At 36.4% G+C, this 15,296-nt stretch overlaps 1 protein-coding gene across 2 annotated transcripts in view; it reads right to left on the minus strand.

Moving 5' to 3' along the window:
- Positions 1-1,061: 1,061 nt before the first annotated feature.
- Positions 1,062-15,296, minus strand: part of LOC108712833 (synaptic vesicle glycoprotein 2B) — a 46,802-nt gene continuing 32,567 nt past the window's right edge. For both annotated transcript variants that reach the window (XM_018255308.2, XM_018255306.2), the window contains exons 4-13: positions 15,074-15,225; positions 13,205-13,338; positions 11,693-11,782; positions 11,450-11,560; positions 10,655-10,743; positions 10,406-10,570; positions 8,186-8,319; positions 4,896-5,096; positions 3,635-3,794; positions 1,062-2,298 (exon numbers count right to left, since the gene is read on the minus strand). In XM_018255308.2, coding sequence (XP_018110797.1) covers positions 2,115-2,298; positions 3,635-3,794; positions 4,896-5,096; positions 8,186-8,319; positions 10,406-10,570; positions 10,655-10,743; positions 11,450-11,560; positions 11,693-11,782; positions 13,205-13,338; positions 15,074-15,225 — 1,420 coding nt within the window. In that variant the 3' untranslated portion in view covers positions 1,062-2,114. The remainder of the gene's footprint in view (positions 2,299-3,634; positions 3,795-4,895; positions 5,097-8,185; positions 8,320-10,405; positions 10,571-10,654; positions 10,744-11,449; positions 11,561-11,692; positions 11,783-13,204; positions 13,339-15,073; positions 15,226-15,296) is intronic.

Below are 15,296 nucleotides of genomic sequence, written 5' to 3' on the forward strand. Positions count from 1 at the left end.
TTAAGAATGCATTGCTGGGACGAAGACAATAGCATATTTCAGTAATAAAGGTGTTGTACTGTGCAAGAACCAGCTGACCTCCATAATGAACTGTACAATGTAATCAATTATAATAGTAATGGTGATATGTAGTAAAAAGGCGTAAAACAAAGAAGCAAAGGTGCAAACGAAAGAATAAAAAAATGCATTTTGCAATTTAATGTTACCTACACTGTTTATTGCATTGCAAATTTTATTGAGCACTGCTATTTTTGAATATCAGCTTGAAAATGGCATAATTTTTTTTGCCTCAAGATATTTTTTTTTTAGTAACATGTTTTATTATATTCACTACTCACAAACACCAAAACATGCATTTTGAGTGTAGCGGTAACATTTTTGCATTGTGCACACCATTTACTACACATCAGGGTAAGCATGGTCCCCAAATGAAAATTTGTATTTATTCAATCTGTATGGATACCTATGGTAAGAGAAGACTGGTGAGGCCATGAACTCCAAACTTTGGTCATTAAGAGGATACATCTGTTAAACCATCACATATACACATATACTGGCAGTTTTATTGTACTCTGTAGAGATTCCCCAGTGTCCCCAGCTTTTGTATAACACGTCAGGCCAAGATAATTTTTCAAAAGAAACATGTCCTGTAAGTTAAATTCAGGTATACCTTATTTTAGTTGCAGGCAATCTAAACAAAGAATATATCATATTTGGCAGTGTTAATGGGTGTGAGGTTATTTTGTGCTTTACTCTTTTGATTGGTTAAATAGCAATAAAACATAAGGGGGCACATTTACTAAGGGTCGAATATCGAGGGTTAATAAACCCTCGAATTCGACCCTCGAAGTGAAAACCTACGAATTCAAATATCAAATTTGAAGGATTTACTGCAAATCCTACAATCGATCGAACGAAGGAAAAATAGTTCGATTGAACAATGAAATTCTTCGAATCGAACGATTCGAAGGATTTTAATTGATCGATCGAAGGATTTTTCTTCGATTAAAAAAACCTTAGAAAAGTGACGGGGAAGGTCCCCATAGGCTAACATTGTACCTCGGTAGGTTTGAACTGCCAAAGTATGTAGGCAAAGTTTTTTTTAAAGAGACAGTACTTCGACTATCGAATGGTCGAATAGTTGAACGATTTTTTGTTCGACTTGAAGTTGTAGTCGAGTGTCGTAGTAGCCTATTTGATGGTCCAAGTACCCAAAAAAATACTTCGAAATTCAAAGTTTTTTTTACTTTGAATCCTTCACTCGAGCTTAGTAAATGTGCCCCTAGCTGTTGCCTTGAGAGATCAGCCAATGAATTCTGATTGAACCTTCCCATTTAAGTCTCTGGAGAAACCTGATTTTAGTGATATTGTATTACTGTTAAAAAGAGACATGTTTTCTTTTACTTCCATTTTTAAGCAAACCTTCTTACCCTTGCATTAAGGCTTGTGTCTGCACATGGCTAAATCTCAAGGACCATGATTATCCAGACAACACCAAAAAGGAGATGCTTAAATCTGTTCTAAAACTGCAGAAATACATAGAACAATATTTATAAATACTGGAATAATGTGGTTGCATCATTATCTCTGTATGCCCATTCTCAATAACTATTATTCTCACACATTATGTTATACCCCATACATACCGATAAACAGATCTATAAAACAGCAGTGATTGTCCTGACATAACTGAGTTATCAAAATAAAAGCTCTGAGAATGTTATAAGTATTCGGGCATTAATATTATTTTCTGAATATAGATGGCTTTCAGATTATTCCCTTAACAGGAAAGTTGTGCTAGAAATTAAACCTTATTATTCATCTATCCATCTATATGGAAAACACCCTATGCACTATATCTCTTACTATACAATAGTTTGCTAACAGCATTTGATATAACATAAAAAGTTCATTGAGAAACATTAACTCATGTAGGAAATATCATGGTTTAAGAAGAGCACTCTTAAAGTCCACTTTGTGTTGTTTATGATAAATGATGGTCTTGTCTGACTCTGGGGATCTTTTGGCTCTTTGAAAAGTTTGTGATGCCTGAAATACTGGATCCAAATCAACTAAAGGAGGTATCAAGAGTGTCTGCCTAGCTCCTCTTTAGCTTACATAAGGACCAGTTCTCTTGTCTCAGGCAGTCGAAGAGATATGAGGCCTCCTCCTATGAGGGCAATGGAAGCGAGAAGAATTGGAATAACCTTTGTTATCCCAACAAAAGAAGCAAATATTGAGTTTCCAAAGATAGCAGCTAGCTTGCAAATGCCATTTAAGATTCCGAAAGCAGTTGCCCTGAAAAAAAAAAGAATAATTTTACTGTCAAAAATAGGATTCACAGAACAGGCAACTGTTCACAATAATCTTAAGAAATATGTATATATGCCTGTTAGTAAAGGTATAGAAACCCTTATCTAGAAACCAATTATACAGACAAACAGCACCTTATACTTGAACCTAACTAAAATATTATTAACCTTAGTGGAGTAAAAACAACGCTTTTTTTTAATTAAGCACTTTGTTGTAATGTAAACGCCGTGAACAAAGTGTATATTATGCAGAATGCAGACATGGGGGTATATTTATCATAGAGTGAAATTAGAGATCGCCACAGTCCTCTAGAGTGAAATTCCGCCACTCTCCATTCATTTCTATGGGATTTTGAAAGGCGCATTTATAAAAGGATGAACTTTCACTTTCACCCATTGATAAATACTCTTTTAAAAATCCCATAGAAATGAATGGAGAGTGGCGGAATTTCACTCTAGAGGACTGTGGCGATCTCTAACTTCACTTTTTAAAAAATATACCCCATGGGAACATTGCTCCAGTAAATAAATGGAAAGTATGTTGCCGTTTATTAGCGATGATTAAAAACACTTGTGTTTTGCTTTGCCAAAAAATTAGCAAACCTGCCGAAAAATGTGTTTATGGAAAAAATATTGCCAAATGCATTGGAGTCAATGCACTTTTCTTATAGACTATAAGAAATGCATTGGGATCATTGCTGTTTTTTCTCGTGCCAATGGCGAAATTGATCACATGGTGCATGTATTGGCTCCAAAATATATGCTGTTCCTTACCATATAGTACTTTTAACAAAATGAATCAACTCTGCTGGAATTCATAGGACAAAGTTTGAACTTGATGGATCATTGTCATTTTGAAAATGTATCATCAATATTGCTATCAGAAATTCAAAAATCACAGATCTCATAGTGTAAAAGTACAAAATAGAAACTAAGATTCCCCTGTTAACACTGGATAAAAAGTTAAGCCTGTGATTTGAATGAAGGTATTCGCTCAGAACAAAACAAATGATTAATTATAACCATAATAAGTTCTAACATATTCAAACATATTTCCATACTAATAAAACAGAACTGTCATGGCCTGCTAATAAATATGCTATACAAAGTTAAATGTAATTTGCAGAAAATATCATGATACCTACAACAAATTGTAAGTAGTTTTTTTATACAACATGGTTCTGTATTATCATTTATTACATATTTGTACATAAACTGGTAATGCCATACATTTTGGAACTTTTCTTATTGTTATACATCCAATTCAAAGACCCCAAAAACAATGTCAGATTAGGAAAGGGACAATATGCTTCTAATGGTACCTTTTATTTGTAGGATATAGTTCAACAGTTATAACATCCAGCGCATTCCAGGCAGCAATGCTGGTGCCACAGAAAAGACACTGCCAACCAATCATTGCAGATTCACTGCTACCGAAAAAAAGGAAGAAACAGCAAACTGCCGAAATCAGCATCGACCCAGCTACAAGAAAGGTACAGAGAGAGACTGCGAGTCAGAATGGTAGGTACATGCACAGTTCATACACACATGAATTCCACAATAAAGACATCTTTTAGCAAATTATTGAAAGGATGAAATATGAATTATACATTTTTTTTTTTTTTTTAAATTTATAGCACACACTGACTTAGGGGTGGCCTTAATGACTTTATTCCATTCCTTCTGTCCACTCCCATGTCTCCACATTCTTATATATCATTGTGCTTTGACGCTGTTACACCACATGTTTCAATGTGTGGTTCTGTTTCTTTGTGTCTATTTGGGGCAATATCCCCATTAGTTAAGCCTCTGGAGATTAAAAAGTATAGCAAGTCATTTTATCATACGTTATTAGACTGCAGCCTATAGTACCCCGACACCTGTAATATATATATAGTGATTCTCCTGTTATCTATCACACATACATTTATATACAGCCAATGATAACCCTAAGAAATACTGTGCAATTAAATTATCCTGCCATATTCATCTAACAGCAAGGGCCCAGGGCAAGCGCTGTAGGCTGCAAATCAGTAGATTCAGTGATATAAATACTTCATCTGTAATTGCACATTTTTCTGATTAAAACCATATTGCAAAAATGATGCTTAATAAATGAAATGCAGGTGTTAAGGGTTATAAGATGAACAGATCCCTATATCTTGGTGCTTATCAGTTTCTTTTTATGGCAAAGCTTCTCTTGTTACAACAGGAAATTATAGATTTCTATCCTCATTTTAGTATTATGGAATGGATATTACAATAGGCTAAGCAGCATAAATTACAGACCATTCAATACAAGCATGGTTTTGTGATCCACTACACAAGAATTGCTCAATACTACTGTACTTACCTCAAATACATACGAATATCTATCTGTAAAAAGTACCTGTACCCCGAAAATTTCCCACCAAACCACTGCAAAATTTTATTGTATATGTAGGCCATTTTTTACTGTTTGCAAAGCAAAAAAGTATAACTCCAGAAGGCACTCAGGACAATTTAATAAGCAGAACATTTTTTTTTAAGATAAAGAATTCAGTTTGTGTTGAAGGGATACATTAAATAAATCTTAACATTTACCAATCATCCGTATCCTTCCGATTTTATCCATTAGAAGAGCCGAGATGATATTGCCAGGTAATACTGACAAACTTCCCAGAAAACTGACCAGGTAAATGAGGAAGTCATTGTCTTCTTCAAAATCAATATGGCATCCCTCCTTTTCCTCAGAGAATGTGACATTTATAAAATTGCAGTCTATGAATTTGTGCCGGTAGAGGTCTGTATGAGGAAAGGATGAACAAGATAAAGAATGAATATTAAATTTGCTTATTCTAAACTACCAAAGGATATTTTCTTGAAATACTTTGCAAAAGATCCGCTTGTTGCACCTGCCCTGAAACTGGTCAGTTATTTAAAGGATCCAATCCCTGTGCTTGGTTGCTTGCCAGTAACTGTACAATTTGAATCAAATACTGCAAAATGTAACTTTTACATTGTGAATAAGGGTACTGCTATACTTGGAAGGTATCTCTTTGCTGCATTAAACCTACAATTATTTGATGGTCTCATTACTACAGCACCAGTGCCTGCCACACAGCCAGTGTCTTAAATTTCACCACAAAGCAACACTTCACTGGGTTGTGCAAAGAACTTTGTGCACAGAGTTAAGGTGAGATCAGATGTAAAACCAGTACCATTCCCTTAATCAGCATGGGAAAAACTTGCTATTGGTATTGTCGGTCTTTTTACAGATGTGACTATAGACTGCAGATTTGCTATAACCTTGGCAGACTATTACAGTAAATGGCCTGAAATTGCATTTGTTTCTCATATAACATCAGCTACAGTAATAACATTTCTGACTACAGTCTTCAGCAGAGAAGGTAATCCAAAGGAGTTAATATCAGACAATGGACCACAGTTTGTCTCATATGAGTTTGAATCCTTTCTGAGAGAGAGGAATATTGTGTATAGGAAATCTTCAGTGTATTACCCACAAGCAAATAGAGAAATCGAGCGATTTAACAGACGTCTGAATGAAAGAACTACAGACAAAAAATCTTACTGGGAAATCTTGGAAAGTATTTACAACAGAGTTCCTACATAACTACAGAGCAACGTGCCATGCAACAACTCAATCATCTCCTGCTGAATTCTTACATAGTAGACAGATGCACACTAAGTTACATGTTGCAGACATCAAACTTCCACAAAATACTGTGCCTACAAAATCATCTACGGCTGACATTGTAAAATGTCACCAAGCCAAATGCAAGGCTTATACTGACCGAAAACGTGGTGCAAGAGAAGTACACTTTCAGCCTGGATCTTTAGTCAGAATTAAGAAACCAGGAATACTGAAGCAAGGACAATCTAAATTTACTACACCACTTGAAGTGAGATGCCAGCGAGGACCATACACATATGAACTGACGGATGGACATATGGAATGCAAGTTATCTTGCTCCTGTTAGATATGACTTTGAAGAAGCTCCATTTGCTACATTTCCTACTCCTGATGTCAACTGCAATAGGCCTGAAGAAAGTGAACCTATAAGGTGTACTGAGAGAATCAGAAAACTACCTGCATGGACCAAGGACTATGTGATGTGAATAATGTATATTATTGCTTTTACTGTTTAATGTTTTTGTTTATTATAGTTGTCCAAATGCTTTCCTACTATAGGGGCAATATGTGGTGTTCATGCAAATGGCCTGTAGATGTCACTGTGCTCATACTTCTACTGTGCATACTTCCTGGTAGCTTAAAAGTGAAAGCTTACTGTTGTGTAATGGCTGCATGAGAGCCTGCTAATAAAGCACTGTTATATTCTACTCATCCTCGGCTACCCAAAACATAACAAGGTGTAAAAGCAGTTAAAAGCAATTTGCAGGTATCATCAAGCAGTAGAATTCTTAATGAATCAGATAAAAGTTGAGTGTAGAACTGGGCAGTAGGAATGGGCGAATTTTTGTGCCTTGTTTCGCCGCAAAAATGACGCTCATAGACTTGTATGTCGTGTGTCAAAAAAAAAAAAAAAACGCGCGTCAAATTTTTTGCCATGCAACAAATTTTTTTTGCCGCCCATAGACTTTAATGGGCGTCGGCGACATTTTGCTGGCGGCTAATTTTTGGTGAAACAAAATGGGTCAAATTCGCCCATCCCTACTGGCCAGACCAGGGATGACTTTCTATGTAGTTGGCCAGCTCGAATATACTGCAATATATGGACAAACAACCCAATTTTTAGTAGCTTAGTGCACAAAAGGACCTCTTGTATTTGTCTGTATGAATTCTGTGGTTACAGCCTCATTGTATTAGGAGGGGCCTAATGGTTTTAAATTAAGTGGTGAGCACAACTTTCCCTTTGTTGTTATACCCCAGACTTAGGTTCAAAAGCTCTATGGGGACAAAAACATGCCACTTAGTGCTCATTTAAATAGCACTTACGTATTCAGTTTGGCTACTCTCTGTACCCTGCAATGGATAAAAACCTGGTGCAAGGTTCAGAGCACAGCTTGCCATGTTTCCTGCCATAGTGTTGAAGCCTGCATTCACTGGCACTCCTTTAGTATGTGTCTTATAGATGCACAAGTTAGGGGACAGGTATAGGGGACACCTAAATGCCTCCCTCCACATGAAACTCATGTACTGTATACAGAGCTGCTGAATGCTGCTGAAACAGGTCATCGTGCTCCTGCATGTAGGGCAAGGTACATAGTGCAGAAAACTGGATGGTGGATTATGCTTGTTTTTTTTTAACTTTGCCCCTGCCCTGCATGTAGTAAATGACCCCTACTGACTTTAGCAAGATGATGATAGTCCTTCACATGATGGCAGGTGCCATCCTGGACCTTCTGTCACCCTGAGGTTGCTTGCTGCTGCAGCCCCTCTCCCTCTTGGGACCTGTACCCGACCCGTACCCGCAACCTGCAATCTGCAACCCAGACCTGCAACCTGCTGACCATCAAGAATCAGGAAGTACTGTCATTGTAAACCGGAAGTGCCATCATCGGAAGTAGACGTGGCCAGAAAAGAGGAGTAAATATCACTATTGAGAAGACCCATGGCCCGACCCGCGTCTATACCCGTACCAGGAACTTCTACCCACAACCCGCAGGATACTGCAGGTTTTTGCGGGTAGCCGACCCGCTGCAGGACTCTACCAGAAGGGGTCCAGGGGGATCCATGATGCTAGCACAGAGAAGCACAATTGAGTCCTTCAACTAGCCTTGTTGGCGCAGCACCTTTGTATGATGGCCAGTTATTTTGCATTCTATTTGAATCCCAGTGCCAAAAATACATTTAAAATGAATGTGGGGGAGGAGGCTTTTATTAAGCAGTTTACAACTCTGTTGCCTATTACCTGTATTATAGAAAACTGTGTTTTGTATGGTACAATTTTTAAACATGGTGCCAGCGGACGTCACATCTTCAAAGTAACATTCATCAAATAACGAGTCTTCAAAAGTGACATACTTGAGTTTCATCTTGTAAAACCTAACAAATCAGATTTGCAATTGTTAAAATGGAAATGTGTAACGTTCCTACAACCTGTTACATAAGCTACAGGTCATTAAATAAATTGAAAATACTGCATTACTCAATATAGTCGCATATATTTAATAAACCTAAAATAAAAAAATAAATAAATCAGATAGATAAGATATAAGAGTATATGTAAAGATGAAAAAATATTAAACCATAACACCATGCCAGGAAACTGCATGATTTTTCTTATTTCCTGCAGGGGTCAGAATAGTTTCAGAAATGAACTACAATATTATTCTGACAATAAAAACAATAAAATCTATTTTATTATAATCTAAGCTACTTTAAAGGGAACAGTATTTGAATTATTACTCAACAGAAAATAAATCTGTTTATGGTATATTGCCAAACCGTATCTTTTAAATTGCTTTTAATGAGCTGAACAATGAACAATAAAGTCAATGGAGAACATATTGTTCATTCTGAAAAAAATATTCTGCTATTCCTACTAATAGAAAATACATTTTACATAAACTATATAGAATATTGACTTTTTACTGCTAATCCCCATTTATTTTTCCTTACAGAAAAGGAATATACCGTAGTATAGAAGCTGTATAAAAATTCATTAAAATGGCAACTGCCACACTATTTATGAAGCCTCAAATTTTGGTCAAGATGAGTTTTAAAAGGAAAAAAATCCATATTTTTAAAGGGAAACATAATTTTTCGAGATTTGCTATGCTGCTAAAAATTTCAATCCGAAATTACTCCAGTTAAAACTTGTCAAAATCATGTATAAGCAAATGGCAGATGGCAGATGGTCCCTTTAACAATTGGAACATTATTTTTATTTTTATTATTATTTTATTTTGGGCTGTTTGCACTGGTTTTTCTTCAATAATCCCATAAATTCAAGTTTTTTGGGCAACAATTAGAAAAGGTCAAGTTTTCAAAAAGTAAATTTGAAAAAAGTTGCACTTCTTGACTTTTACACAATGTTTTTTCAAGAAAAAATATTAAATTAAGGGAATTCTGGTTTGGGACTGTGGTCATATTTTTTTTTTTTTTTTGAGAAAAAGATTGAGCTGAGTTTTAGTAAATCACCTCCCATGTAATATCACCGTACAGTGCATTCAGTGTATTCTACAATTTCTCTGTTTCAATAGGGATGGAGACCAAAGTTGATAATATATTAAATAATCAGCTTTATTTTGTTTGGGGAATTGGTAAAAGTTCCAGCAAAACAGAGGAAGTGTTTAAAGTGGACCCGTCACTCAGACAAAAAATCTGAATAATTAAAGTCCTTTTCAAATTAAACATGGAATACATGTATTTTAAGCTCATTTAAAAATCTCAGCTGTCAATCAAATATTGCCTGCCCCTCCTCTATGCCTTAGGCATAGAGGCGGGGCAGACAATTACTTTCACTTTCTATTCAACCCTTCCTAGATGTCACTGCACTCCACATATTTCCCCTTTCTCTATACCATTTCATTGTGTAGCCAGGGCATGGGGATGAACATCGGGTCCCCCATTCTGGTGCAAAAACAAGATTCTGAGATGATACAAGGCTTGTCTTAATAACAGTGTCCACAAAATGGCCCCTGCCTGATTGCTATCATTTTGAATTCCCAGACTAAAGGAAACAAGATTCAAATAATTTATATTATTTATAGTATTTGTGTAATAAAGTTAATTTTGCTTGACTAATTTGATAAAATAGGATTATTAATCATTTTTTTGGGTGACGGGTCCCCTTTAAAAGCCACATATGAAACAAATATTGCACATTCTACCATTAGGGCCAGTGTGCAGTGTGTGTTATAAAACATGATACTGAAATCACAGCTATTTTGCACAAAAAAATTAAGCCACTGTCAAACAGGTCTGAAATATAAAGTATAATAAACACTGTCTGAACTGCAACATTTTACATTCTTGTTATTTTTGCAAAATGTATTTATATTAAAGCCATTTATGGCATATCGCAATTAGATTAAAGATGTAGGACAGCAAAATGATTGGCCGAATAAATAGTAAAAAAAATCTGAATCTTAATTAAGATGTTAGGCTAATTAGAAAATAAACCTACCTATCATTATAGTATTCTCCATCTTCATGTATTTGGTTTTCGAGAGTGAAGTTGAAGACGAAATTCCTTACGTTTTCATTGGCAAACCTTTTTACTTTATTGGCGTAGTCTTCATCTTGAAGATATCGTATTGTGTCGGGAAACCAGACAGTGAGACCATAGTAACTGTGAAGAAGCAGAAAAGAACTTATAACAATAAAGATTAAGACTTGCAAAACACATAGTTCATTTCCAAGTGGAAAACATTACCTTAATGACATTGTAAACCAGATGACAGCCAAAAATATAGTGTTCTTTCTGAATTGTCCAGAAAAGCAAAGTAACATGTTCTCCCATATCTAGAATAAAATGAGATCATTGGAATAATGAAGAAGTCACACATGCTTTAATTAAAATGGACAACTGATTATAATAAATGTTTTCCTTTATACTGTATTATTGAAAGGGATGAGTGAACTTTTTAGCCTGGTGAAGTTTCATGGAAAAATTCATTTGTTTGCCAGTGACAAATATTTTCACACATCTGCGCTTAATATTCACTGTATATGTTGTTTTGGGGGGAAAACAAATTGGGGAGGGGGTAAAAAAACACAAGTGGCATTGTCTGCATTTCTCTGTGTGTTTTTTTTGTTGGAAGAAAAATACCAATGGCATTACTAGTATTTCTAGCATGTGTGTTTTGTTTTGCAGAAAAAATTAAATTTTTGCACTGGAAAAAAAATGCCAGAAAAAAATGTGTTCCTTTCTATAAAAATTAAAGGAACGCATCATTCGATGCAAGTTACCAATACGTTCTACGTCAGGTGCAATCTCTGTGCCCATACCGGGTATGGAGAGGTGCATTCTGGGCAGACAAACACGGTTAATTGCAATTTGCATCTTTAGTAAGTGAGTTCTAAAGTGTCTTGCGTTCCTTGAGAATTCAAAACACAAATAATCCACCACATGGGACATTAGAAATGCTTCCTAGCACTTCCACTACATAGTCTATCTCAGCAATATTTCCTAAAGCATTTGTTTTGCAGTTACATCGAGTTACATTACCTGTTTAACAACAGTCATAATCCTGACAAACCAACGCTGAAACCATGTCCCGGTAGAACTCTGTATTTCAATGAATTCATCTGGTTGTTTGGGTGTCTTAATGTGGGAGACCTGAGAAGAAGGAAACAAGTCAATACTCAATATTTAGATAATACTCAAAATTTATATATTTAAATTGCTTTCTGAATATAAGTTAATGCATGTGAACCATCAGTTATGTTCACAAGGAATGGGAAAACCTACTGTGAAGACTTTTTCTGGTTCTCCCTTAGCTCTCATGTTTGTGTCATGAATGTTCTTCAGTATCATCCAAGCTTCGTCGTGTTTGCCTGTCTGTAGAAACAATAGAAAAAATGTTCCTTATGTCTGCATTAAAAATAGTAAAATAATGCTTTAAACATTATTACAAAGCATTTTCTATCTGAACTTAATAATTATAATCTATACAGAAGAGACCCTTAAATGTATTTCTCTCTGTGTTGTTCAGTTACAGCCTCATTTCATTATGAAACAGGAATAGCTATTTTGGTAGCCTTGGTGCCCATACACAATATAGTTGAATGAAATGGCAACTCCCTACTTTTGTGAAATGAAATGTGGTACCTTTCTTTTGTTTAACAAAAGCTCACTGAGTAGGATGCCTACTATAGATGATCCTACCCAGTTTATTAGACCAGTCTAATGGCTGTAGGTTTAGACAAAAAAAAGAAACCATGTTCATTAATTTATTAAATGTTGTTTGCTTTTATTTAAGGAGTAGCTCTCACAATGCTAATTCAACCCTCTTAGACTATGCTAATTGTTATTATAATGTAAGGCATTGGCCAATGGGACATTAATTTTTTATAGAAATCTGGATTCCATTACTAGGATGTAGTGATGAGTAGATCCAAGTATTGAGAGCAAAATACTTGACCCATGAGTAGGGTTGCCACCTGGTCAGTATATTACCGGCCTAGCCAGTAAAACACCTGGCAAGGCTGGGGCCGGTATTACAAATTTACCGGCAATGTAGCTGCCGTAAATTTGTAATACCCTTAAAAAGACTTCTTGGCCCGCCCCCAACACCTTGTAAACTTAGTTTTTGCCCTCCTTTCAGAAATCTTCGTGCCGTGGCCCTGTCCAGTTTACGACATAGTCCCGCCCCCTTTGACGTCACACCGCCCCTTTTTGTTCCCGTCCCCCACCAGCTGGTAAAAAGTTTAGCAAAAGATGGCAACCCTACCCATGAGCCATGATGCCAAGTATTGAAATTCTTATTTTGATTTTATCTAACCTACATTCAGGAAAGAGCTTCAACCATATGGTCAGTGCTTTGGTGAAGATCTTGTGTTGAATATATTACTTTAGAGGTATATTAACTTTTTAGGTGATAAAAGTAGTTTTTTTTTTAAAAAACGCAGTTTTTGAATAATTCAAGTAGTGGTCATGAATGCTTGCATGTGCAGAAGGGCATTGCTTACAGTTGTAACACAGATAAAATGTAGGCCTTGCTCCGGCCAATAGGCTATTGTTACCTGGCCTTGCATTTTAGTAGGATCATTACATCATCTTCAGTCTTTGCAGCAGTTCATTACTTAGTAATTCCTTATACATAGTTCTAAGCAGCATTTATTCTTAATACATATTTATAGAGAAACTATTTAAAGCTATAAATACTGGGTAAAATAGCTGGAATCAAATATTTATGTATTTTATAGAGTAGCTAATATTCTTGTAGTTCTAGTCCAATCCTGAAAGATAACATTTCCTTACCTCCAATAAGAAGCGAGGACTCTCTGGCATAAATTTTAGAGCAATGATAGAGGCAATGCATGGCAGAACACACATGATCACAAACACTCTCCAACTGTGAAAATGATAGTGTGTACCCATGCTGAAACCCCATCCTGAAAAAATAGTACAAAAAACGTCATTAGGTCAACTGTTATAAATGATAAAAGTAATATTTCATTGTAGTTAATTTAGTATGAAAATCCTCAAAGTTGCATAAGTGACATTATGTTATAGAGGAAGAAAAACAAGACACACTAGGGCCTTTATACAAAGTGATTGGCAGCAATTAATCAGCATAAATGCCCTAAGACTATAATAGACTATATAACTACATTAGTAAATGAGGCAATATCGGTCCATACCTTAAAAGCCAGTTGTTAGTATTATTATTATCTGCTTATAAACTTTAGTGTTGCACATGGGATTCCTGTTTGGCTCAGCCAAACCACAGAAAAGCCACTACAAACAACAGAAGATAATTATCCATAATATTCCATAATTATCCATCAATAAATACTTACATTTGCATCCATTTTAGGAATGTGCACTTGAATTGCAAATGAATGAGGGCGTATAAGTCTAAAAGTCACCAAGGAATTGCATGACCATACTAATGCAGGAAGCTGCAGGCTTCAGTACCTTTAGGGTAGGGACACACTGGGCGATTTGGGGAGATTTAGTCGCCTGGCGACTAATCGCAGCGACTTTTCTCCCCGAATGCCTCCCCTCACTCTGCGCCTGGATAAAATGAAAAGTCGCCGGCGCTAATCACACACGGCGATTCGTTTTCCGAAATCGCCCGAAGTTGCCTCACGAGGAAACTTCGGGCGACTTCGGAAAACAAATCGCCGCGTGTGATTAGCGCAGGCGATTTTTCATTTTATCCAGGCGCAGAGTGAGGGGAGGCATTCGGGGAAGATTGGTCGTGGAAAGTCACGGCGATTAGTCGCCAGGCGACTAAATCTCCCCAAATCGCCCAGTGTGTCCCTACCCTTAAAAGGTGCACTGGCCTATTATTAGAGGTATGTTATATTTTAAAAGGCATGAAAGTTGCTTGGAACAAGCAAAACCCACCGTTTCTTTTACTGACAAATACCACATTACTTGCATCACTCAAAAATGTATCTAGGACTGACATATACAGAAAGTTCATGGGGCCGATTCACTAAGGGTCGAATATCGAGGGTTAATTTACCCTCAATATTTGACTAGGAATTAAAATCCTTCGACTTCGAATATCGAAGTCAAAGGATTTAGAGCAGATAGTTCGATCGAACGATCGAAGGATAATTCCTTCGATCGAACGATCAAAGGATAATTCCTTCGATCGAACGATAAAATTCTTCGAATCGAACGATTCGAAGGATTTTAATCCAACGATCGAAGGAATATCCTTCGATCAAAAAAAGTTAGCCAAGCCTATGGGGACCTTCCCCATAGGCTAACATTGACTTCGGTAGCTTTTAGATGGCGAACTAGGGGGTCAAAGTTTTTTTTAAAGAGACAGTACTTCGACTATCGAATGGTCGAATAGTCGAATGATTTTTACTTCGAATCCTTCGATTCGAAGTTGAAGATCGAAGGAGCCCATTCGATGGTCGAAGTAGCCCAAAAAAAACTTCGAAATTCGAAGTTTTTTCCTTCACTCGAAGTTAGTGAATCGGCCCCCATATGTTGTAGGATCTTGGCATTCATGGAGGAAAAATGTTTTATCGTTTTGAACCAAAAAAAATGTTTTTTGGTTCTGTTACAGAAATTTGGAAATGAACTATTATATTTTTACCATCATAGCACATCATATTGCTACAGCAGATATTGGATTATGCCATAAACAAAAAAGGGTGTTACCATAGTGGGGAATTATACTCCAAGCCATCGCTGCTGCATAGAGTGCTCCAACCATCCAGAACATGCAGAGCCAGCTCAAATGCTCTCCTCTCTTTTCCCGAGCTAAGAATTCAGAGAAATAGGCAAACACAATGGGGAGTGATCCGCCGATACTAAATAAAAATAGAAAAATAGAAAGCAGTGTTACAAAACTTGCATCCTATAAATCAGCGGTCCCAACCAG

The sequence above is a fragment of the Xenopus laevis genome, chromosome 3S (genome assembly GCF_017654675.1).
Source record: "Xenopus laevis strain J_2021 chromosome 3S, Xenopus_laevis_v10.1, whole genome shotgun sequence".
NCBI lineage: Eukaryota > Metazoa > Chordata > Amphibia > Anura > Pipidae > Xenopus > Xenopus laevis.